This window comes from Artemia sp. Qi Xiang Cuo, chromosome 19, assembly GCF_049724085.1.
Source record: "Artemia sp. Qi Xiang Cuo chromosome 19, ASM4972408v1, whole genome shotgun sequence".
Taxonomy (NCBI): domain Eukaryota; kingdom Metazoa; phylum Arthropoda; class Branchiopoda; order Anostraca; family Artemiidae; genus Artemia; species Artemia sp. Qi Xiang Cuo.
In genome coordinates this window covers 56,367,937-56,395,319 of record NC_142812.1, presented here as the reverse complement: position 1 = coordinate 56,395,319, position 27,383 = coordinate 56,367,937, and the positions used below count along the sequence as shown (strand labels likewise).

Sequence of the window (27,383 nt, the reverse complement as noted above, 5' to 3'; positions counted from 1 at the left end):
ACTTCCAATAAAAATTTTGAAATAGCCAATTTGTTCCACGTCTTTGAAGGTCTGGAAATTATGTCTTTGAGGATAACAAATCCCCCCCGCCTTCAGGGCAAGGGTTGTAAGCTAGACCCTGGGGGCGTATAAGGTTTTAATAGAAAGCATGGTCATATATCAATTCAGAGGGGGGTCATTGGATTGGTAATCAGACGCTCTAGCGCTCTTTTTAAGAGTCAAAGTGATCGGAGGGCAGCAACCCCCCCCCCCACACACACTTTGTATTGTCCCGAAATGCATCTAATCGAAATTTTGAGATAGCCATTTTATTCAAAATAGCCTAATATCATATAGCAAGACTTTTGGGGTTGTAACAAACCCCAGAGATTAGGGAAAATGGTTGTAAGTTATGCCCAGGGGGTATTTAAGGTTTTTATGGAAGGGATGGTTGTTAACTTTAGAAGAGGCTCAATCTTTTTCCCTGAAAAAGACAATGTCAATATATAACAAACAGAAATAATTAAAAAAAACTTTTTGCACAAAATAAGTTTTTCCAAAAAAATAAAGAACTTCATTAAACCAAAAATGAACAAAAAAAGAATCAAATAATCTACCAAGCATACAACTACCAATGCTCTTTTCAAAAAAGCCATGACTACTGTTGCTGCACCCCAGCCCACCCTTTAATGGGGCCAAATGAAATCCAGGTGATAAATAAAGACAAAAATCCAAACCCACAAAATCAGTATACAGTCTAGGACTATAACTAGCCTCACTAGGAGGGGAGCTGGGGCACAATTGTAACATGAATCGTTATTATATTTGTGCTGAAAAAAATTCAAATGACTAGCAAATTGTTAAGCTCATCAGATTTTATTGTGATAAATCCCAAGGCTTCATGCAAAACTAGTTTATCTCTGTTTAAATTGACGTTATTCAGAGTCATGAGCAAACTGTAGATCAGAGATAAGCATAAACGAAATAAAGCAAACCAAAAAAAAACATTTAAGCCTAGTCTATAGCCTAGGGTGTATATAGCCTTGGTCTACATCTAGCCCCAAGGGGAAGGGACTGGGATTCATTTGCAAGGGTAGACAAAAATAAATTTTTAGAGATATGAAGCTAAGAGAGAAAAGGAAAAAATAAAAGAATAAGAAAATCAAAAAAAGGTGAGAAAACGAGGATTTTGTGAGCCAGTGGCAAAACATGAAGACGAAGAACAAGCAAATATTTCGACAAGGACCTCCGCCAAGTCGTCCTCAGTGCTAAGCAAAAAAAGAAAAAGCAAAAAAAATCTAACCTCTTGGAGTTTACTCAACAAGATGCAAACAGAGACTGAATGAATAACCAAGCCGAAATCAATCTCTTTACCAAAGAGATTGAGCAAGAATGTTTTGCCTAGCAATACTTTTTGCTCATCTGCAATTTTGGTTTTCATTAGATATGCAAATAGTTTCTCTTAAATTTGACTGGGTGCAAATATTAATTGAGTCTTTCAGTATTAAATTACTATAAATTGGGCTTAATGAAATATCTCCGGTGTCTCTATTTATAGCCAAATTTCTGTTTATATATTTTTATTTATCTCAATTACCTCTTTAAAAGATCACGGTAGGCCATTTACAGTAGATATTAAAGTTACCTCCTCCAAAAGAACAACATGTGTAGGATTTTCAAATATATTTTGAGAGAGCATTAGCCTAGGAGACACATCAATTGACATCTTTATATTTTAGATTGCAAATTAATAAAGAAAACCAAAAATTTTCTGCAAGGTTCAATCTTAGTTCTACAGCAAACAAAAAAAACTGTTACTTTAAGAGTCCCTTCAAGGGCTCAAGATAAAATTTATTAGGGTACAGAATAGTAGTCTATGCTAGGATACCCTCTTAAAAAGTGTACCAAGTGGTATATTCACTTTTAGAAAGCAAACTTATCAAAAATTGGGTGAAAGTTAAGCAGAGGGGCACATATGAAGAAAGCCCTGAAAAATTCTGGGAACTTCTCTAATCTTAAATACTTATTTATCTCATTCCTATAAGTGCACTACTTTAGTGTACCTGCATCCCCTGTCTCATGGAGGAGTATATAGCTCACTAGGTATATTCCTGCTATACTTTAAAATAGCCAAACTATTTTTTTTTATTTTTTTTTTGCAGTAGACACATATCAATTGGTTAGAACAAAACAATGGGCTAATTTCAAATGTAGTAGGGGTATATACAGTTAGCTACAAATGTATTGCCCCATAAGGGGATGGGTGAAGGGAAGCAATGTTCTGTTAGGAATGAAGTAGCCTATGTATATACAATTACCTTAAATTACAGCTTGGAGTAACCTAAGGATTTTTCCTTATGAAGCTCCAGAGTTGATATTTGAAGCTGATTTCATTGTTGTTTAGTAAAAAGGTGTAGTTGAAGGATCAGTAGCTTCCCAGTCAAGTTTACACTCCCTGGAGAACTGCTCAGCATCCAGTCTTTATTTGAAAATGTCAGCAGACTCAGTAGTAATTGAGTCTTCAAAGAGTTTATTCCTGCCATTGATGATTCTTGAGGAAAATAATTGACTGCAGATTCTGGATAGGGTATACTGCTTAACAAGTTTCAGCCAATGACATCTGGTCATTGAATTAAGACCAAAAATATGAAATAAAACTGGAAGAGTGTTGGCCTTTGTTAACTTATAGGTTATAATTGTTTAAAAGTAGTTTCCAGAACTTTTCAGGGCTTCTTTTCAAAGTAACCCTTTTCTTTACCTTAATCCAAAGTTACCAGAGGAGGAAAATGCACAGATGTGCATTTTGCTCAGGCAGCTGTATGCTGCAACGAGTTGTTGGCAGTAGTAGCCAAGCCTAGCAAAAGCTGTTAGGTCTACCTTGTGATTTGCACATACAAGCTCTAATGAATTGTTACTGAAGTCTAGTCAAATTCAATAATACAAGCCAGAAATTGGTATAGTTTTGACTAAGGGGCTTCTTGCTATTTTGGGAAGTATGGTAGCTGAATTACATGAATGTAGCTTCAGGGAATAAATACACTGTCTAAAATTTATTACAAGCAAGCTATTGTCTCTATCCTTTGCTTCTTTCTGTGGCTTAAAAGATTGCATTGATGACAATTCTATACCTATCTAAATTTTCACATAGACCCTATTATAGGGTCTATGTGAAAAAGTGCTACTATTATTGAATTCCTTTTCTGACGTAGTAATCATCCCTCCTCCCTGATGGTCCCATATGTAGTCCTAAATTGTATATTCTTTTGTTGTTTTATAATGTGATGCATTGCACACTGCTAGATCCTATATTTGATTAGGTCTATCTAGTTTAACCTGAGAGATTACAGCAGAATTGATACAAATATTTTTTTTTGGATTGACTTAAAAATGTAGATACCAACAGAACAAATGGTAAAATTTTAGATTAGGGGCATTTGTTAATCTTGGAAAGTAGGGGGTTAGGTAAAAAAAAAACTCTCAGGAATTCATAAAAAGCTTGGATCCAATTCAAGCTGATCCACAGAGCTTGAGATCATTCTCATAAGCTTTTCAAAAACAAGCAAACACCAGGCAAAGAAACAAGTTCTTTATCAATAGATTTGTCAGCTCCTGGTACTCTCCCATTGAGAATACAGTGACCTAGAGCAGTGTATATGTATTCAAATTGTCATTAGACAGGGAATGAATCAATAAACAATGGCACACTGTTTTGGACACCAAAGACAAGTCAGATCACTACCATCACTGAAACTGGTAGATACAGGATTCATCCCATTGTTAGCAAGTGTGAATTAAGGTGAGGTAAAGCTGAAATGATCCCTTGGGAAGGTATCTTAAAATACCCAAATCCAATTAATCCCCCTCCAAAAAGCACTGATCTTTTAGTCTTTGTGTCATAAAAGTGACACCTTGAAAAATAGATCTACTGCTCCTATTCAACATAATACTCATTACCCTGACTAAAGACTCCCCCTCCCCTCTGATAGACCCATTTAGCTCTAATAATATATTTCTCTGTTGTTGCTTCTAGATTTTGATCTGTTGTATCTGTTTTGTCTGCCTGAAGATATTCAGTTTAGCCTGAGTGACTGATAAAAAACATTATTTCAGATGAGTTAAGAATGAGAATAGTAATGACAGGAAATGTGATAATCTGATCAGGAATTTCATTGTTCTTTTTAGTTTGGTATATATTCTAAAGCTATCTAAGAGACCATTGGGGCAGGGTTGAACTGTCACAAATACAACTTGAGGCTCAATTTTTTTTTTGCTCAATCCCAATTTTTGAGGTTCCAAAGATCTGCAAATACATTTCCTAAATTTAGAAGAAAAAAAACATTGCAATTTAGCAAAAAAAAATTTAGAAAAAAAAAATTAGAATCTAAATTTTTTTTCTCAGGCAGCTGTATGCTGCAACGAGTTGTTGGCAGTAGTAGCCAAGCCTAGCAAAAGCTGTTAGGTCTACCTTGTGATTTGCACAAAAGAATAAAAAAAAATTTCTAAATTTAGAAAAAAAAAAAAATTAGAAGAAAAAAAAAGCTTAAGATTTTATTCAAATACCAAGAATTACATTTTTAGAACTAGAACCAGAGAAAAAGAAACTGATAACAGAAAATTAAGGGTAAAATGTTGTTTTGTCAAAATTTCAACAGGTAGACCTAGGCTATAGACCAGTCAAGTAGGCAAATTTCTAAGACTTAGAAATCAGAAAAGGGTTAACGGGGAAGCTTGACAATATCTTCCCAGACTATCTTTTTGGCCCTGGATTCATTACTGAAAGTTTCATTTTGTAACCTAACTGCTTTTCAAGATAGCAAAAAATAGTCAAACTAGAATTTTGCCTTTGGATTCTAGAGGTAGTTTTGTTTTTTAGCTATCTGAATACTCTATTAATCTAGATATTCACATAAAATTAATTGCAATAAGGAAGCTTATTGAAAAGAGGGTAAACTTAAAAGCCCTATGTAGACTAAAGTTAAAAAATATTTAGGATCATTAGAAGGAAAAGATGTTTTGTATTGTCAGGAAACTGACCATTACATTTGGAAAGACCATAAAATAAGGAATCTAGTGGTAGCCTACTCTATATTTTATTGGCATATTTCCTTCAGAAGAGCTACCCAACTGCAACTGTACCATTGGCTCCAACTTTAATATAGAATTCCTAGGCTATTACTTTGGTATGATTTAAATCCATATAAATATTTTTTTTTGTAAATTTCAGAAATGGATTTTCAAATAGGCCTATTTAAAACCTTCAAGGCCAAGCATAGATCTGGATTAAGCAGAGGTAGAAGACTCAAAACCCTTTCCTTGCACCTCATTTGAGCTTAACATATATGTCTCAAGGTTTCACTTTAGTAAATATTTACCAAATCATATTATTGAGTAACAACTAAAGTGAATAGGCCTACCATTCAATGCCTTTTTTATGCTGATTACAAATATAACAATCATTTCTATTGGAAATGAATTTTAGCCCCCCCCCCTATATATGTCAATTCAGGATATATATTTGCACATATGGGGGTGGGGGTTAGGTTAGGGGGGGGGCTGAAAATCATTTCCAATTGAAATGATTATGCTATATTTGTAATCAGCATAAAAAAAGGCATCAAACGGTGTATTCATTTTATTCCTAACTCAATAATATGATTGGGTAAATATTTACCTTCACTTTTATAGAGAAAGATTGTCAATGAGTAAGGACCACTGGAAGAGGATGGAGTAGAAGTGAGTAGGCTACTCTAGAATATGCCTACCTTTCCATGGATCCTTAAGGCTTTTGATTCATTCCTGAGTTCCCTTCAGCTACCCCGAAAACTTTCCAAGATAAAAAAAAGTCCCTCATCTATAATTTTACCCAAAAATTAATTCCAGACTTACTTATAATAGGGTTTATTGGAATTTCAAAATTCAACACCTGCTTTTATTTCAAAATTAACTATTTCCAATGCTAATACGTTTCTATAAGAAGCACAATGACGCTACCTAAGTTTTCCAAAAGTGGTCATATCGAACTATGGTCAAAAAAAATTAGAAGGGGTTAATTTGGTTGTACATTGAAAGTTCTAGTTTCCTTTTGAGAGTCAAAAGTGACTGGAAGGCGACCACTGACCCTTTTAGCTACTCTGTCCCCAACGACATCCAATCAAAATTTTTAGATTGCCATTTTGTTCTAAATGGCTGAAAGGTCAAATAATTATGAATCCAGGATGACAACCCCCCCCCCCCACCTATCTTGGGGTAAGGGCTGTTGGTTATGTAAGTCACCCATTGTTTACACATACTTTTTGTTATTTGGAAAGGGGACATTTTGGATCCTGAGCCTAAGGTGAAGCTTTCAGGGAGCATTGGGAGGGATGCCAAAATAAGTGAAAACTCGCTGTGTTAATGCAAGTTTCGAAATAGGTTATCAGCAATTTCTCAGCAACGGCTGAGGGTATTAAGCTTAAACTACAAGGACTACTATCTCTATTGAACTATATCAAAACAGGTGCATTCAGGGTGTCACAATGTCATAGGCGCAATATCTCACGATGGAATCTGGTATTGAGTTGAAACCTTTCAAGAAAGTGGATGGAGGTGTAAAAATAAATCAAAAGTCTCTAGGTGCGTGAAGGCTATCAAAAAGGGCGTATCACCAATATATCTTTCAGAGGAACTTTCTAGGATACTACTAGTACTGTTAAATAAATATAATGAGTTAAAGCGCTTACATGTTGTCAAAATGGCATAGATGCAATATCTTTGGAACAGATTATGGTATTATGTTAAAACTTTCAGAGAAACTGTATAAGAAAATAATACTAAATCAATAGGCTCTACATGCACACAGATTGTCAAGAGGGTGAGTCAGCAATATCTCAGGAACAACTGAGGGTATTAAGCTGAAGCTCTCATAACTATCACTACTACCATTAATATTATCATTATTACCATTGCTACTACTACAATTATTGCTACTACCATTACTGCTATTACTACTGCTCTACTAGTATTTTAACCTCTACTACTACTACTATTACTGTTGAACTAAATCCCAGGAGTTCAAGAACATCTATGTTGTAAAATGGCATAAATACAATATATCAGAAGAGAGCATTAAGTTGAAAATTTCAAGGAAAGTTGAGGGGGATGTAAAACTAAATCAAAAGGTACTATGTGCACCTGGATGGTCAGAAGGGTCTATCTGCAATAACTCATAATGCCTAAGTGTAGAAAGTTGAAACTTTCAGAATCATCTTGAAACCATCTTTTCAAAAACAAGTGCCTGCAATATTTTGAAAACGGCTAAGGGTATTAAGATGAAACTTTCAGGAAATATTGAAGGGGATTTTGAAATAAACAAAAAGTAACTATATGTACCCAAGTGGGTGTATAGTAATGGGCTCTTAACCTGTCTTGAAACTTTCAACTTAATACTCGTCTTCCTGATATTTTGCAGATATGCCCTTTTGACAACGAGGATGCATATGTTCATTTAGTTCAACGCGTCCTGTATGCTTCAAATCTATGCTTTTAATTGTTCCTGAGGTTCTATAAATACGTCCTTTTGACCACTCCAAAGCCTAAAGTGTCTATTAATTTAATTCAACAAACCCTGAGAGTTTCAACTTAATACCCTTAGCGGGTCCTGAGATACTACACATCCGTCATTTTGTCAACCTGGATGCAAATAGTATCTTGCTTTATTTCGACATCCCTGATAATTTTAATTAATTACCCTCAGCTGTTCCTGAGACATTTCAGATAGGCCTTTTAACAACCTGGATACAAATTGTGTGTTTTGATTTAGCTCAACACAGAGACGCCAATTAGGGGGGGGGCAGGGGGCCAACCCCCTCCCCCCAAAGACTTTGAAAATTACCTTCTTATTTAAATTTCACAGATATTTTCTATTTTAGTTGTGTGCTATATTCAACCAGCAAGACTGGCTAACTGGTCGTTGTTATTTGTCGCCCATGTGCTTCGTTTTTTCACAGCTATTAAATAGCACCCTTAATTTTCGATGACCTTATTTTGAAATGTCCCGTCTGTCCCACTCTTGTACCACCCTAATTCTACCATTAGGAGACAATCTTGTTTTATAATGTCCAAGAGCGTGTCTACATTCGCGCGTTTTCGCTATTTTATCACTCAATCCTCGACCGGAAATGTGATTTCTGAGTAGAGTTCATCCAAAACTAAGCTTCAGCTGGTCAGTATTTCTTTACTGTTCTTGTGAAGAATTGGTAATCAAACTACGAGTAAAAAGCGACATCAAATTTTTTGCGGTATTTTTTTTTTTTTTAGGTAAAAATGCGGAAGAAAATGAAAAAACTGGCAATAGTGTCAGCGCTCAAAATGTCGGGTTAGTGGATATGAATTCCCCCACCAGTGACAGTCTTTAGAAAACAAGCGGAGCAATAAATGGCTCAGGTCAACATAAAAGTTCGGTCTGCATCCCTGAACCCCTTGCAGGTTCTAGTAGTAGTAGCAGTCAAGAACCTCTCTCATATATATCTACGATGCGTCACGACAAACCAGCTCAACCTATTCTTGAGAGATATCCGGTTTCCACTTCTAACAATAGGAAATTCAGTGCACACTACTATAAGACTTATCAATGGATTGAATACTCAAAAAACTTCAATTCCGTGTTTTGTTTTGTTTGCCGCCATTTTTCTATGGGGATTCTAGGAGCGGGAGAAACTGCTGGAAAAAGGGCTTTCATTGAGCCAGGATTTTGTAAGTGGAAAAGCAGTTCTACTCTATTGCACCAACATGATAGCTCTGAAAGATATAGGCATTGTATTTCAGCATGGACGAAATTTCAGATAATTAGTACTGATACTTCGAGACCTATAGCGAATGCCTTAAATCAATCCAGATCTCAAGTGGTTCAGGAAAACAGAGATCATGTGAATACATGATGCATATACATGATGAATACAGTTTCTGTTCTGTCGTTGGTAAATAAACTTCGAAAGGTTCGATTTTTGTTGGTTTCTTTTTCTTTTCTTTCTTTTTTATTTAGCACTGAGGACAACTCGGTGGAGGTCCTTATCTAAATATTTGCTTATTTTTTCTCCTTCATGGTTTGCCACTGGCTGACAAAATCCTCGTTTTTTCACCTTTTTTTATTTTATTTTTCTTTTTGTTATTTTCTTTCCTCTCTGAGTTTCATTAGATCATGTGAAGTACATTTTTTGCACTATTTGCTTTCTTTACCGCCAGGGTCTTGCTTTGAGGGGTCACGATGAATCAGAAACATCTGTACACTGGGGTATTTTGGTTGAATTGATGGAGGAAATGTCTAAAGGCGACGAAAGGCTGAAGGCCAAGTTACAGCGCCGATATGGTCACTATTGCAGTCATCAGTACCAAAATGACGCAGTTACACTGACAGGAAATACCTTGCGCCGAGACATTATTTCAGAAGAAAAATCAGCTAATTACTTTGCTATTCTTGTCGACGAGACAAAAGACGTTTCTAGAAAAGAACAATTAGCGATCCTACTCAGGTACATATCAAATGAAAAATTATTGGAGCGACCAATCGGCTGCAATCACATACACAAATTAGACGCTGAGAGATTATCCACCTTGATTTGTGGTTGAAGCCAAGTTTCGCGTTCACGAGAAATCTGACTTGTCTACCCGTGAAAAGATCTAATGTCGCTTATGTTTCTACGTTCTCTGAAGCACTCGCACCTCGGTCTGGGTTTTTATAATGGGTGAGATAGGGAAAGATCATACTGCCTATTATATATACAGTGGTATTAGCGGGCAAAAATTCTTGGAGCTTGTGAGGACCATCCAGGCTCGCTGGTTTTACGCAATCCACTCTATTTCGAAGGTAAAGGCCAGATTTGATTGTATTGTTGCTGTGCTTGCCGCAGTCTCTGATAGTTCCAACGGCTAGGCAGCGTGTGAAGCAAAAGGACTACTGGACAAAATCAATTCTGCCTCTTTTGTCTCAACTTTGCACAAAATGGAAAAAGTATTAGCTATTGTAAATTGTTTATCAGAGCAACTTCAATCCGAAAGTTTGTTGGTTTATAAGGCACTTGTGCTGATTTCTGGGACATATGAGACACTCCAAAAGCTGAGAAATGACAACGAATGGAACAACTTAAGCAAAAACATATCCGAATTCTTGGCTTTACACGATATCCAGGAATCGAAATCTCGACGTTCTAAAACCAGTGCTCGAAGCAAGAGAATTCAAGCCATTTCCATTCGTCTCAAAAGACTTTCTTTCAAACTCAACAGCCAGTAAAAATAATACCAGTCAACCAGTTCAATCAGACTCCGGTAAACTTCCGTACTTTGAGGTAATATACCGTTTCATAAGCGAGATGGACCAACGTTTCATGTAAAATATGCCTCTGCTCGACGCTTTATCTGCCTTCGACCCCTCAAGTTCCAATTTTCTCGAACTTTCGAAAGTGGAAAGGGTTATGTGTCATTATCAAGGGATTCTCGATGTCGATGACCAAGCGACAGAATCCCAGCTTTCTCTTGCAAAGCTGCATCTGTGAAAAAAGTGATATTTCAAAATGGATCTTCTTCAAGCTATCGAAATCTTGCCTATTCTGCACTGCTAAAACTGATGAAGCTAGTTATTATTTGCCTGTGACCACTGTCAGCAATGAACGATTCTTCTCAGCATTAGGGCGTGTGAAGGACTATCTGCGATCCGACAGACTCAGTGATCTCACGATAATGGCCGTTGAAAAAGAGGAGGTAAAGAAACTGGATTTGGATAGACTGGTCGACGATTTTGCCAAGCAGCGAAATCGCCGCTACCCCCTGTTTCAGGTATGTTTGCTCAATGTTGTTTTTTTGGCATCTTCATTAAAAAAAAAAAAACGAAAAAAAATCCTCGCCCCCCCCCCTACATTTTCGTGAATTGGCGCCACTGGCTCAACATTCCCTAAAAGTTTGATCTTAACATCTTTTGCTGTTCTTATGATATTCCAGGTATGTCTTTTGACAATCTGGATGTGCATAGCGTTCCCCTGAACATTCCAAGTAGATACATAATTTTCCGCCGAAAATACCAAAAAGAAGGTACTTTCCGCAATCTACGGAGAGGTGGAAAATGTCCCCCATTCACCAAAATAGCACCCCTGTTTCCTGAGCTAAGAAACAAGACAGAAGGTGATATATAACTTATTTATTCAGGTAGAAAGCATTGGTATATAGGCAAGGGGATTGCTATAAGTAGCTAGAACGATGTAAATAGGTCTCATATTACAATTCCAAACGTTGGTACAACTACAATGAGAAAGCCAAGTTGTTTTTATTTCACGTGCATGGCATCTTTTATAACAAACATGGCCTGAATAATATCGGCTATGTCGGGAAATCAAAGTAGCGTGTTTGCCCCTCCCTTCTTTAATATAGGAAAAGCACATAGAAATTGTCTCAAGAAAGTTTTTTTTGTTGTTCTGAATTACTTTGTGTTTTGCTTCACGCATGCAAGCTTTACATAGAAGCTCCTTTACATAGTTGTAGTTTCCACGACAATCCTAGGAAATATGGAAGCCTTCTGTTTGACCAAATCGGCTAGATCTAGAAAAAAAAGCCATAATGACGACTTAAATATTATCCAGTCAGAATCAAACACAGAAGCCCTACTCCATCTATGTAAAGTTTGCTGGCTTGGATAATCTCAGGGCTTCAGCAAAATTTCTAGCAGAAGGAAAAAAGGAAAACTCCAAATATCGAACAAAAAATTAAGGTTGAAAATTTTGTGGCAAAAATTTTCTAACTGAACAAGTTAGAAATAGCCAATAAGATAAATATTAAAATTATCGTTTGTAAACGGTGAAACCTGGTCATAAGAATTATCGTTTAAGATAGTTATCATTAACTATACCTAGGATAGTTATTTGCTGTTAAAAGTAGAATAGCCAAGGCTCAGATTGTTTTTTCACAGTTTAAAAAAGTTTGGAAGAATAGGAAGATAAGTTTGCGAACCAAAATTAGAATATTCAAAGCTGCAGTGATGACAGTGGTCAAATATGGTTCTGAAGCATGGGCGCTTTGAACTCGGACGAAGATTTTTCAGATGTTTCCAAAGGAATTGGCTGCGGATTTTTTTGGCTACCCGGCTGACAGACCGTATTTCGAACAGTAGACTGTAGGACAAGTGTGGTTCAATCCCGCTTTCTTGGGCTATAATGAAAAGAAGGTTGAGATAGCTAGGGCACGTTCTGCGGAGGAAGGATGACAGATTGCCCTTTTCGGCCAACCGTCTAGGGCTAAATGGAAAGCAGGTCATCCGCGGTTGTGGTCGCAGGATGTCGTAAAGAAATATTTAAGGAAAATGAATGAAAGATCTTAAGCCGAACTGGCCAGCCATGACAAAAACCAACAAAGAGAAAAATCTACATGAAAAAAAAAAAAAAAAAAAAAAAAAGATAATTTGGCCCGGGGCGAGAAAATAAAAGAAAAAATAAAAACAACCCGGAAATTTCGCCTGTATACAAACAAGGCGTCTTAAGCACAAAAGAAACACAAGAAGAAACAGGATAAAAAAAAAAGCAAGACAAAACTAAAAACCAATAAAACCACCACCACCAAAAAAAAAAAAAAAATGTACAATTGGTGCAAACTGATCCACGTAGGGAAAAGATGCTATTATAGAGTTACTTTAGTGAGGACACCAGAGTAACTGAGGAAAAATAAAAAAAATGTAAAATACTTTAATTATTCTGTTGCGAAATAATCCTTTTGTTAGCTATTACTGAAGCAAATCGGTTTGGTCTAACAGGTAAAATAGTCCCCTGGTGATTATTTAAAATCTTAACTCCCTTGTTGAATGTTGATTCACTCTTTAGAAGGTTATCATAAATTGGGTCAATATTTAATTTACCTATGTCCCTATTTATCAAAAGTTTAGTAAACATAGGTTTTTTAATTTCTATAGCTTCATTGATTGTACCCCTTATCATTTGATATAGCTAAGGTCTCATCAAATTTTAAAAGGTGATCTGGTTGAAAACTAATATGTTCTGCTAAAGCTGAAACAAAAGTTTCTCGAGGCTTGCTTAATTGTAGGGTTTTTTCTATTGAATTTCGATGTTCAATAAATCTTTCAACTAATTGTTGGTGAGTCCTGCCCATATAGAACTTCCCACAAGAACACGAAATTGTATACACCCCACTTACTAAATTTACCCGGGTTAAATCCTTACCAGAACTAAAGAAACTACCCATGGGCCTCAACGATTGGAAACATGTATCAATACCAAATTTACGTAAAACCCGTGAAAGTTTCTCACCCAAACCAGGTACATATGGTAATGAAATGAAGCTTTTTGATACAACTAAATCTAAAGACTGAGAAACCCCAATAAACCTACTATCATGTTTAACACGTCTATTTTCAATTAATTTGTCAATGAGCTTAATTGGGTAATTGTTACAAAACAAAATATCCCTTAAGTATAACAATTCCGAATCCAGATATTCCTAAGAGCCAATTCTAAAGGCTCTATCGACTAGCAAAATCAGAACCCGCCGTTTCACCAACATAGGGTGGCAAGAATGAAAATTTAAATACCTATCATTGTGCGTTGGTTTTCTGTAAATCGAGAAAAGTAAATGGAGATCCCTATTAATTAATAAGATATCCAGAAAAGGTAATTTATCATTATCCTCAAATTCAACTGTAAATTTAATATTATTATCAAAACTATTTAAATGCTTACAAAATAGGTTTAATGAGTCCAATTCATGTTTCCAAACGTAAACCACATTATCCATGAACCTACCCCACAAACAAGGGGAGATTCTAAAACTGTGTATAGCGTAGGTTTCAATGGTATCTATGAAAAGATTTGCCAATAAAGGAGAAACAGAAGCCCCCACAGGTAACCCCAAAATTTGTCTATAAAACTCCTCCCTAAAACCAAAATAAAAAGAAAAATCGTTTAGTAGGGTAATTAGTTTCATAATGACTTCAATATCCAAACTGGCTAAAGTTACATCTTGTATTAAATCAAAGTGTTTTTCTAATTTACTTTTTAAAATGTCCTCTCACCTTTTTAAATCACACTTTGAATACATGGAAACAACATCGAAACTACAAAGAATTGAACTATCCTCGAACGTGAAATTTCGCAATTTATTAGTAAGATCAGTCGAATTTTTTAAATATGATTTTTGTGTGGACGCAATGCTACCGACAACCATTTTCCTAATTTTGAAACAGGTGACGGAAAAGTTGACACAATGGGACGGAGGGGGGCTCCAGTCTTATGAATCTTAGGTAGACCATAGATCTTGGGTGCCGAACAACCCCTAGGATAATATTTGTTATAAAACTGTGGGGTAATGTGAAAATTATTTTTCATTGACTCCAATTCCTTTCTTGTTGATTTTACATATTTATCTGTAGGATCAAAATCAAGTTTTTGTATGTAATAGTGTCAGAAATAATGGATTTCATTTGATTATTATAGTCTTCAGTGTTCATAATTACAATCGTGTTTCCCTTATCGGCTTACGGGTTTTACGTAAATTTGGTATTGATACATGCTTCCAATCGTTGAGGCCAATGGGTAGTTTCTTTAGTTCTGGTAAGGATTTAACCCTGGAAAATTTAGTAAGTGGGGTGTATAAAATTCCTTGTTCTTGTGGGAAGTTCTATATTGGTAGGAATCACCAACAATTTGTTGAAAGGTTTAATGAACACCCAAATTCAATAGAAAAAACCCTACAATTAAGCAAGCCTCGAGAAACTTTTGTTTCAACTTTAGCAGAACATATTTGGTTTCAACCAGATCACTTTGTAAAATTTGATGAAGCCTTAGCTATTTCAAATGATAAGGGGTACACTCAATGGGCAAGGGAAGCCATAGAAATTAAAAAACATATGTTTGTTAACCTTTCGATAAAAAGGGACACAGGTAATTTAAATATTGACCCAATATATGATAACCTTCTAAAGAGTGAATCAACAGTCAATAAGGGAGTTAAGATTTTAAATAATCACCAGGGGACTATTTTACCTGATAGACCAAAACGATTTGCTTCAGTAATAGCTAACAAAAGGATAATTTCGTTACAGAATAATTAAAGTAATTTACAGTTTTTTTTTATTTTTCCTCAGTTACTCGTCTCCTAACTGAAGTAACTCTATATTAACAAATTTTCCCTATGGGAATAAGTTTGCGCCACTTGTAAATTTTTTTTTTTTTGGTGGTGGTGGTTTTTAGTTTTTTTTTTTTTTTTATCCTGTTTCTTCTTTTGTTTCTTTCGTGCTGAAGACGCCTTGTTTGGATACAGGCGAAATATCCGAGTTATTTTGCATTTGTCTTTTCTTTTCTCTCCACTGGCCACAGTCTCGTTTGTATGTTGTTTTTTTTTTCATTGAGATTTTTCTCTTTGTTGGTTTTTGTAAGGAAAATGAGAACTTCCTTGGGGGGGGGGTTATAAAGAGAGAGGCTTTGAATAGATTAGGATGGAGGAGGAGCGCCCGTAGCTGTGTTGGCCTCAGGCGGCCTGGTACTGCGGTGAGTTGATAGTAGTAGTAGTAAAACCCAAGATAATATAAAATTTGGTCTACTTTTAACTCGTTTTCCTCCGCTCACTGACTTTTCTATTTTTATCACAATTATTTGTTATCTATCCACCCCTTCCGAATGTCTATCATTTCCAAATTTTGTCAGTATATTCACTTTTAATGACAATGCAATACTACAAAATAAAAATTTACCACGCTTGCATAATCCCCTTCCAGTCTTCATAATATTTTCATAAGTCCTAAGTCTTTAGCTAGCCCTTAATATTTCTAATAAATCGTCTACTTTTCAACCACTTCTGAATATTGAATAATTGCAAATTTTATCAGTATGTACACTTTCGATGACAGTGCTATAACGCAGCACAAATTACCCCCCTCCCCCCTCCTTGTATACTCACACTTCGAGTCCCCTTAATATTTTTCATAAATCGTATGCTGACTGACATTAGAGACCCCTTAAATTTGAAAACCTTGAACATAAGAAGGAGGAGTTTCAAAACATAACTAATCGTGTTTTGCTGCTAGACTTAGATGAAATATCAGACTGGAATCGAGCCATTAGTAAAAAACGATATGTTGCTATATTTGCTTCGCATTGTGACCGAAAAATTACAATAACAGTTTTTTATTATTTAATGATTATTATTTGGATAAATTTGCGAGCCATGTTTGACTACTTCCGAATTTCAGTTACTTACAAATTTTATGAATATAAAGACAAATTTTTGTCTTAGAGAAGCCTAAACAGGCGAAAATAGTAGATTTCGTTATTTTTTGCAAAACTCGTTTTTAAAATGGACTAAAAAGTAGAAAATTAACTTTTTCTTGAGAATCTAGGAATATAATCGAAATCGATTTTGCGCCCCTATTTTTTTCTAGTTTTAACTGATTTTTGTCTAGTTTTAACTAGTTATTTCTAGTTTTAATTTTTATTTATAGTTTCTCGAGAAAAACAAAAATATTTTCTACTTTTATTCAATTTTATTATTTGTGTTACAAGTGCAAAAACAACTAAAATGTTAGTCTCTTTGATTTTCTTATGAGCATAGTTGTGAGATCATGGCGTTGTGAGATCAGATGTGTGAGATCAGGGAGTTGTGAGATCAGATGTGTGAGATCAGGGAGTTGTGAGATCATGAAATTTGTAGTTGTTAGTCGTTTAAGGATAAAGGTATTAAGATATAATTAATCGAAATTAAGAATAGTAATATAAGCCTGCAAAGCAAGATTAGAATACTGGAAACTACAGTGATTGTAGGGGATATGTATTGTTCTTAAGCGTGGGTGCTCCGAAAGACAGAGGAGGATTTATTAGATATTTTCTCGAGAAATTGTCTACGGATTGTTCTGGGTACCCGGCTGACTGACCGTATTTCAAACAGTAGGCTGTACGAAAAATATGACTCTACCCCCCTTTCTAGGGCCATAATGACAGAAAAATTATGATGGCTAGAACAAATTCTACGGATGAAAGATGACAGATTACCAAAGATAGTTCTTTTCGGCCAACCATCTAGGGTTAAAATGAAAGCAGGTCGTTTCTGAATTGGATGGGAGGAAGTCGCAAGGAAGGATTTAAGGAAAATTGGAACTTCTTGGTAGGGTTTAAAGACGAAGACTTTAAATACATTGGAATGGAGTAGGAGCATGCGAAGCTGTATTAGCCTCAGGCGGTTTAGTGCTGCAGTGAGCTGCAAGCAGAAGTGAGTAGTAGTAATGATAATAGGCTTCTGGAATGGACCCTAATTATTAGCTGAATCTTGATTCAGCTAATACTAAGAAAGATGGCTCTGTGCACAAATCTTCTCTCACAGATTACAATAAATATGCGACAATATGGAAGTAAAAACTGCTAATCTTCAAGAGGCTTCCGTGTCCTTGCTCACTGAAAAATCTGGAAAGATTTTTCTTTCCAGATCCCTAAGCCCCTTCCCTAAAAACATTTATTTTAGAACTCGCGTAGTTAAAACTTTATCATAGATATGATACACGGGGGGGGGGGGCCTGTGTCCCCCCGTTCAGAGTTGACGCCGGTGCGTTGACTCTGAAAGTCAAGGCGTTTTACTTGAACTCAGTATGAAAAAAATACTAGTACTGCTACTATTGCCACCTCACTGCGGCATGAGAATGTTTGTGGCCAATACAGCTGCATATGCCCCCCTCTAATCCAATCCATTCATAGTTTCACTCTTTACCACTGGTGCACTTTGCTATGGGGCAGGACAACTGCCCCCTCCAGATCTCAGTTTGCCCCCCCCCCCCAGCTGAAATTTAGTTCCTGCAAAAAATCGTGACAAAACTAAGATAAGCCTGGATAATTTAAGCATCCAGAGGAACAGGTCAGTTTTCTTTGGTATATATTTGCCCTTATGGTGCTATATGGCTCATTTTTCACTTGATTCAAGAAAATTGCCTCCAATTCCCCCCCCCCCCCTTCAGAATTTAGAAGAAATGACGCCACTGCTCTTTACCCCCTCCTGTAAACTTCCAATTTCTTTTAAACGCTTCCTTATGACCACTTCTCACCCCATTCGGGGACAGCCTGCTTTTCATCAAGTCCCTAATGATGAACAAACGGCAAAATCTTTGGGAATCTGCCATTCTTCATCCGTCAAACGTAGCCTAGCCATCTAACTTTTCATTTATGATAACCCTAGAAAGTGGGATCAAACCATGTTTTTCGTAAAACTTATTGTCTGATATACTGTCAGTCGAACAAGAACCTAAAATGGCCCTTAAACAATTCTGTGCAGCCTTTGTTTGATAGTGCAGTTTTGTGCAGCCTTTGCTTGATATACAGTCAGTCAAACAAGTACCTGAAACTATCCTTAGACAATTCCTCTGGAAATATTTAACAAATATTCCTCGGCGTTTCAGAACCGCAATTGAACGCTGTCATTACCATGGCTTCAAATATTCTAACCTTATTTCACAGGCCTATCTTCCTGTTTCCCCGAACTTGTTTCAACTGAGAAAAAACGTTCATAATCTCTTGACCATGAAGTATAACTTGCCACTGTATATTTTTGATGTAACTTTTTTTCTTGCTCCTTTTTTTGTATTTTTTTTTATAATTATATATATTTTTTTTAACATTGAAAGGCTCATATTAGCTCCAGCTGTTGTAGTGTGTAAGCTGTTGTTCTATTCTAAGGCAACTGAGTCTACTCAATTGATCAACTTTCTTGTAACATAACATCCCTTCTTCACTCATTTATTCGCAGCTTAAGGAACTAAGACTTCGTAACACTGATTTCAAACTCATTTTAGGACCACGATCTCTCAGAATCTCAGAATTTCAGAATCTCAGAATTTCAGAATATCAGAATCTCAGAATTTGGGTGAGAAATATTTTATCTGGGAAACTAAAATAATCTGCATATTCTAAGTCTAGACATTACCTTCCCATTTAATTCCATGTTCTCTCATAGCCTTTGCCATGTCTCTTGGGAGAAAATCCATTAAAATAATCCCTATACACGGGGATACGACACAACCCTCCTTAACTCCTGATTCAACACCAAAACCAACTACTATTCATACTGCCTACCTTAACCACGTTAAAATTATTCTCGTACATAACACTAGGGGGTTTACCCCCCCCCCCCAAAATATCTGTCCGACTCGTAAAAACTTAACAAAAATGAATACAAACACCTTTATGATGCGTTTTTTAAAGTTTTGTTTGTACCCCCCCCCCCCTAAAAAAAAATCCTTGATACGACCCTTCCTGGTACACCATACAAGGATAGAACCTTCCCTACAGCTTTTCATTAGCCGGATCAAATGCCTGATCTTAATCCATAAAACTGAGAACAAAGGGCTCTAACTGCACACAAGCTTCCCGATTATTAATCTAAGAACAAAATATGGTCGAGGCTTCCTCCACCATTTCCACACCACATGGTTCCTCTCCTAAAATTTTAGTGCAACATCATAGTCTACTGTGTCACAATGCTAAGTAATTTGCTTCCTACAAAAACTAATCAGTTTTGAGCACTTGGATCTTGTTATTTTTAAGCCTTTTAGTACTGTCTCTAATTCTGCCTCACAAAATAAATCTTCCTTCACTTCGAAAGTGTCACAAACTTTTTCATTCTTTTCTGTATCATTTCCTATAATTTTATTACAATTTACTAGATTCTCAAAATGCTCTCTTGTTAACAATTTACTTGAATTCGAGGTCTTATTATTTTTTAAAAATCCATTTAGTGCTGTCTCTAGCTCCTCCTCGCAAATATCATCTTCATTCACATCCATATTGTTGAACATTTTTTCATTCTTCTCTATAGAATTTTCGAGAACTTTATCACAGTTTAATACAATCTCCAAATGTTCTGCTCATCATTATCTAACATTTTTCTAATAATTAATTATGGCTTGATTACCACTTTTAACTAGGACGTGTCTAATCGGTACTTCCTCCTAATTTCTTAACATTCCCCAATCCTTAACAATTTTATCTATAACGTCCATTTCTCACCTCCTTAATCTATATCCTAACGTCATCTCTACTTCTTTTGTTTTTCACTCATTTTCATATTAGCTATCATTCAGAAACTTGGATAATTTCGGTGACCACACTGCTTTTACATGACAAGAAAATGAAAGTTCAAAATAGAGATAACATCCTTTTTAATAGACAATGTATAGAAACTCACAAAAATACCAGATATTTCGGTCACATATACAGTGATCGTCATCAGTAGTAAAACAGTTTGCTACTCATGATGGTCACTGTATATGTGACAGCAAACTGTTTTACTACTGATGACGGTCACTGTATATGTGACCGAAATATCTGGTATTTTTGTGAATTTCTATTTTATCGATTCAGAAACTTCTTGCACAAACCTCTTCTCTCTTACACCAAGCTGAATATAAGTACTATAAAAGAAAATTCAATAAGATGGGATAATAAAAATAAGCTAATAATAATTAAATACTAAACAGCTCACAGAAAGATGTCTTATCAAAAATATTTTATATGGAATCCAAAAATATGAATTACATAGAACCTGCGAGGCAATACGTACAGAATACACAAATTCATAGATGAGGAATCCATTGCGTTGAAGCAGTTCATTTTGGTTTTCGACCACGTGCTCCTTTTGCCTTCTTTGCAGAAGCAGCTTTACTCTCTTCGGCCTAAAAAACAAAACACTCAATAAGCTCATGGAACTTACTTACCAGAAATACTAATTTAGTTTTCTACGAGAAGGCAGAGGAGAGGAACACGCAGGGCCGTATCCAGGATTTTTGTTCAGGGGGGGTTTTACTAATTTTTGACTTTTTTGGGGTTTTTTTTTTACCAGTTTTTGACTCAGTTTTCGACTAATTTTACTGATTTTTACCTAGGTTTTACTAATTTTCGACTTATTTTCGAGTCGGTCAAAAATTTCGGGGGGGGGGGTTCAAACCGGGTAAACCCCCCCCCCCCTGGATACGGCCTTGGGAACAGGAATAAAGAAAGGAGAGATAAAAATCCTTCTGAGAGGAAGAAGACTAACCAAATCTGAGTTTTACCCCATCCCCTACCCTTTATTTTGCATAGTTCAAAAGCAATTTATTCCTTTCTGATATCAAATTTTCATTAATTTTTTAGGCTCGGCCATAATCACTGGTATTCATCCAAATGACGTTCCTATTCTAAGGAAATAATTGCATTTGTAGCGTGATTCGGCTAAGAAAGATCAACCGTTGCAGAATGATGAATTTTATCCCAACCCCGATTTATTCCTTTCTGACATCAAACTTTTTTATTGATTTTTGGAGGTTCGGCCATAATCACTGGTATTCATCCAAACAACGTCCCTATTCTAAGGAAATATTTGCATTTGTAGCGTGATTCGGCTAAGAAAGATCAACCGTTGCAGAATGATGAATTTTATCCCAACCCGTAACGCTTTTATTTTACACAGTTCAAAAATGGTTTATTCTTTTCTGACATCAAACTTTTTTTGGAGCCTTGGCCATAATCACTGGTATTCATCCAAACAACGTCCCTATTCTAAGGAAATAATTGCATTTGTAGCGTGATTCGGCTAAGAAAGATCAACCGTTGCAGAATGATGGATTTTATCCCCACCCGTAACGCTTTTATTTTACACAGTTCAAAAATGATTTATTCTTTTCTGACATCAAACTTTTTTTGGAGCCTTGGCCATAATCACTGGTATTCATCCAAACAACGTCCCTATTCTAAGAAAATAATTACAATTGCAGCGTGATTCGGCTAAGAAAGATCAGCCGTGACATAGTGATGACAGACCCAGTAGACTCCATTTCAATGGAATTCGATGCTCTAGGCAACATTTAGCTTTAAGTGCATTCTCGGACGTCTTCCCTTGGATTCTATAAATACTGATTTGTTATCGATTACATGCCCGCTGCACTTACTTCTAGAACTTTCATTCTTCGCAAATACATTGTTTTCCCTGAGCTTTGAGAGTAAACGTTATGAGCTATATAGATTAAAGTATTTCCACAATAATTTTAGATTAATCCTCTTTTTTGTGAAACTATATTCTATAAATTATTTTCTCACTACTATTTCTCTTTTGCAAATGTCCGTTACCTGTGGAACACTTTTAAAAAGGTGCTTAAGTCGCTGAATTTCCAGCCCGATGTCCTTCAGGGCAGAAGTTTAAGTCCTGGTATCGCTGATTATTAGGTTTGGGACAGGGGTCAGCAGTGTGACTATAAGCTCAGCCAGAGTCAACTCAACTCGAAATGGGTACCTGAAGAAATCTGGGGGAAAAGACGGAAAGCATCGGATAATTTGCCCTTACCACGCACAACACTCCCGGCCGAAGGCAAGGAATCCGAAAATCGGAACCGTGGACAGCGGTTGTTCCGCGGGCCATTGGTTTGTACGAAAAGTTTAAAAGAAATCTTACTACTGGAGCAAAAAAGGAAATTTACGCTGGACTGATCTGAGTTAATTTCTTTTTGCATCAAGTCCAGAGGCTGTTTCTATAGGCAAATAGCTTGCCATCAAAAAGTTGTAGGGCAGACATTTGAAAGACACGTCACTGGTGTGAAACCATGCGATCGATTATTCTTCGAAGTAGTACCTTCAGGGCATAAACAGATTTAAACCTGACAAATTTTGGTTGTGCATCCAGTCCATAGGCTTAGACTCTCTCTCCAGAATTTAACTCCAATTCCACATCACTTGCTGGAACCCTGGTAGGTACAAGTCCTGCAATCGAAAGTTAATAGGGCTGACATTAGACAGATACGTCAATGGCGTGAGACCCTGCAATTTCCTATCGTTGTTTTTCACCCCAGGAATATGGGTAACTTGAGATTAGAAATAGGAGCTAGTGTCGACAAAAAAAAAAAAAAAAAAAAATAAAAAAGAGAAAAAAAAAGATCACCACACCCATCTTGCGTTTGACATTCCCTGGCATTTTTTAAAGCTTTGTATTTTTTTATTTATTTTAGAAACTGAGATCAGACAGACTGATGACTAATTACTAATTACACTATTTTCGCCCTAATACTACACTCAAAAATGCCAAAACTAAGAACTAGATGATGTTGGTAATTATTTCAGTCAAAACTAGTACCATGTGAAATTCGCCAAAGCCCCAGTATTTCGGAGGGAGTTGTAACAGACAAAAACACCGTATAAAATACGGTGTCAGTATTTATACGTATATAACGGATTTATACGTATGCACTTACGTATAAATACGTACATGCATGACACCATGTATTATTTCGAAGACCCAAATGACCCAAATCTTTTGGGCTTGACTACCATAACAACTTTTGAACAAACCATAATAATTTAATGTAAGAATTCTTCTCAAGTAATCCCAGAAATAGAGCTTGAATAAGAAATCAAAATCAGGCATCATTTATTAACTTTATTTGATAAATATATTATACATTTTATTATTTTCAAATTTATTCGAGATGGGGTTTTGATTCAAGACAACATTTGGAACACAACATTTCACAAAAAGATAACAAAAAGAGAAAAACGAGCCACCACTACAATTTAACGCACGACTATATACTATACGGAAAATGTCAAACGGTTAGATTAGGTCATCTATCAGCTTACTTAGCCGAATACATGTGGCGTGCGAAAGTGAGGTCTGAAGGCAGAGATTATTTTTCAGCGATTGTGAAAGACATTACAACGTTCTGGGCGTATAATTGTAACTTGTAATTCTTAATATTTTGTTAATAAACCATTATAACCGGGTATCTGTCTCTCCTGTTCGACTGTAGCATTTCCCGTTTGACATTTCACATACAGTATATAGTGGTGCCCGGATAATGCACCAGTACCTCAAAATTTTGGCTTCATCTTCCATTGATAATATAGGCTGTGTGCTTCTTGAAACAGCTTTAAAATTATTTGAGGATGTATCTTCAGCTTTTACGAAAACTACAAACAATCGAATAAAAACACTCACATAAAAATAAGTCTGTTAGTTTCAACTTAATCACCCTCAACATTGTCTGAAAGTTTCAACTTAATACTCTTAAATGGTTTTGAGATACTACATACCTCATAACAAGCTTTGTGTACATAGTACCTTTCGGTTTAGTTCAACATCCCCTAAAAGTTTTAACTAAATACCTCTAGCCAATTGACCCTCAGAAATTCCACTTACACAATTTTGAAAACTGAAATACACATAATTGTATTTACACATCCAAGGGAACAATACCTCTCTTGGAGGTAAATCCTCACGCGAAAGTAATTTCAAACGACAATTTATTTGAAAAAATCAAAATACAACAAAAAACATTTTATTTCAACATGCGTAACAAAGACTCCGTTGCCCCCTTTTGAATACCCTTTTCTGAAACACCAGACTTTTTCTCTTTTTAGGCAACTCTAGCGACAATCGCTAAACTTATTTATTAACTATAAAAAAGAAATACTGCAACTTACTTTCCTTTTTGCGGCAGCGTTGTCTTTCGCATTTGGCGACGAAATAACTTTGAAAAATGAATCTAGTCGTCCTTGAGTTGCTACTTGGCGGGATTTTTGAATTTTCTTTATTCCATTCCGTATTCGCTCTTCGCTAAAGTGTTTCTCTTCACACATGTACTTTACTAGACCTTCTTCATCAGGTTCGCACCATTTAAGCTACAAAAAAGTGGATATCACGTTTTGTTTCGGAGATGGTTACGGCATCGACTAAATTTATACAAAAGTAAAGACTAGTCATAAGCCTGGGACATACACCCCTAAATTAGGCAAGGCAATTTAAATAATAATTGACATACCTCTTACCACTATACTAAATTTACACTGGCATTCTTATGGACATGATACAAATCACCAGAACGCTATTTTTTTTCTTTCAAGAGGTGGCAGTAGAAGGCTCGTTTATGACGATTTCTTTCCTGAGGTGGCAGCAGAGGGCTCGTTTATGACGATTTTATTTTTAGTGGCCATATAAGGCTCGTTTATGACACATACTATTGAGCAGTTATAAATCAGTTTTCAGCAATGTTGTAACTAGATATTCCCCAAAGAATATTGGGGAATATCTTATAAGTGCTGGTATATCTTATGCGGGAATATCTTATAAGTTACTTATAAGTGCTGGTTTATACAAACGTCTACAGCCGTTATAAGTGGTTTGTAGCAGTGGTAGCAGAAGGCTCGTTTATGAATATTTTATTTTAGAAAGTTGGCAGTAGAAGGCTCGTTTATGACAATTTCCTTTTCGAGGGGTGGCAGTAGAAGGCCCGTTTATGAAGATTTCATTTTCAAGAGGTGGCTGTAGATGGTTCGTTTATGACTTATACTTTTTGACAGTAATAAAATAGCTTTAAGATATGTTGTAACTAAATATTTCCCAAAGAATTTGTCCCAGCATACTTATAAGTGCTGGTTTGTACAAACGTGTACAGCCGTTATAAGTAGTTTGTAGCAGTGGCAGTAGAAGGCCCTTTTATGACAATTTTATTTTCAAGAGGTGGCACTAGAAGGCTCGTTTATGACGATTTCATTTTCAAGAGGTGGCAGTCGAAGGACCGTTTATGATGATTTCATTTTCAAGAGGTGGCAGTAGAAGGCCCGTTTATGGCGATTACATTTTCAAGAAGTGGCAGTAGAAGGCCCGTTTATGACGATTTCATTTTCAAGAGGTGGCAGAAGAAGGCCCGTTTATGACGGTTTCATTTTCAAGAGGTGACAGTAGAAGGCTCGTTTATGACGATTTTGTTTTCAAGAGGTGGTAGTAGAAGGCCCGTTCATGACGGTTCCATTTTCAAGAGGTGGCAGTAGAAGGCCCGTTTATGACGATCCTATTTTCAAGAGGTGGCTGTAGAAGGTTCGTTTATGACAAATACTTTTTGACAATTATAAAATAGCTTTTAGCTATGTTGTAACTAGATATTTCCCAAAGAATTTGTCCTAGAATACTCATAAGTGCTGATTTGAACAACCGTACATTAAAAAAACAGGTATATTTTTTATTATTATAAAGGTATTTTTTTTATTATATTATATTATATAATATTTTTTTCTGTTATATTTTTATTTTATTATAATTTTTTATATATATATATTTTTTTCATTAAAAAACAGGTATAATAATTTTTTTATTATAAAGAAGGAAGTTTATTGAAAGAAACCACCTTTGTGGCAAAAACAATATATCGGGAGTTTTTTCTTTTCTTCTATTTTTTTTGTTTTTGTTTTAGAAAATCATTTTTTTTTTTTTGTATCACTAATAGAAGCTTTAGAAGATAGAAGAATCAGCAAGATAGACATGGACGATCGTAGGCTACATCAAACGATTGCCAATATAAAATTGGTTTCGATCCCAAAGACTAGAGTCAGATTAAAAGAAGAGTTTAGATGGTTGGATGAAGTTTTGCAGATGAGAAGCCAAGTGACACCGGAATCGAGTTTTTTAGAAATAAATCTTGGGCCAAACGAGAAGTAGAACTTCTTCGAATGTATTGGAAAGAGGTCAATAGAAAGATTTATGGAAAATTGATGAGAGGGAGCAAAGAATTAAGCTCAGAACAGTAGGAGGTGGAAGAGGAGTGTACACCGCTATATGACCTCAGGCGGTTTGATCCGGCCTCTTAGCCTCTTTCCTCTATATTCGCTTTGCAGATTTGCATTGAGAGGTTTCTTTTGTAGCAGAAAAAACCTATCTACACTCTTCGACAACGAATAACAAGCAAGATGAACGAATAACTAGCTAGACGAACAATGTCAAAGGGACGAAAGAAGGATATTTCTGTCGACCATTCGAACAGCAAAAAAAAAATTACAATTTTTAGAAAATTCTTGAGGGATGTGCGCAAAAGTTTGTTTTAGCGGGGTGGGGGGGGGGGAACTTAGAGAAGGCGCCAGAAAAAAGGTAAACTAAATGGATGTCAGAAATTATGCAAAGTTCACAAAAATTCCGACATATCAGGGGAGAGGAGGGGGAGGGGGTGGATGAGGGGCAAAGGCCCGAAGCTCTCCTTCTTGTATGCCCGAAAGTCTTCTTACCAGGCGTAAAAATGTTCAAAGTATTTGAGCTATTTTAACCCATTTCACTAGAGCACCATATTTCCCCGCTATTTCGACGGGTGAGATTCTTTGGAGCCATTTTAGGGTTTATAACTATCTGTCTAAATATGGAGACTTGCCATTCTCTATTTCAGATATAAATTTACTAGTCAATCTGAACTACATTTTTATTTATTATTATGATTTTCTTTTTCTCAATAGAACTGATAACCGCATATATTTCAAAACAAAATTTCCACTGATAAACCTGTTTGTGAATTCACAATCACATCAATCACAATCACATCATCACGTTTGTGAATTCAATTAACAATCTTGCATATCACAATTATAACCTAGAATATCGATAAAAAAAGAAACAGTTATTAA

At 36.0% G+C, this 27,383-nt stretch overlaps 2 protein-coding genes across 3 annotated transcripts in view; both read right to left on the bottom strand.

The window, feature by feature from the left end:
- Rnmt (RNA guanine-7 methyltransferase) overlaps positions 1-5,938 on the bottom strand; it is a 134,814-nt gene extending 128,876 nt beyond the window's left edge. Inside the window, exon 1 of the mRNA XM_089105517.1 lies at positions 5,866-5,938. The gene's annotated coding sequence lies outside the window, so the exon portion shown is untranslated. The remainder of the gene's footprint in view (positions 1-5,865) is intronic.
- Positions 5,939-11,313: 5,375 nt separating this feature from the next.
- The window catches only part of Fen1 (Flap structure-specific endonuclease 1), a 62,196-nt gene continuing 46,126 nt past the window's right edge, over positions 11,314-27,383 (bottom strand). The window contains exons 7-9 of one of the 2 annotated variants that reach the window (XM_089105656.1): positions 24,423-24,620; positions 20,539-20,650; positions 11,314-11,541 (exon numbers count right to left, since the gene is read on the bottom strand). In XM_089105656.1, the coding sequence (XP_088961782.1) occupies positions 20,585-20,650; positions 24,423-24,620 (264 nt within the window). In that variant the 3' untranslated portion in view covers positions 11,314-11,541; positions 20,539-20,584. Of the gene's footprint in view, positions 11,542-20,469; positions 20,651-24,422; positions 24,621-27,383 lie in introns of those variants that run through there. The other variant, XM_089105655.1, reaches the window with a different exon arrangement.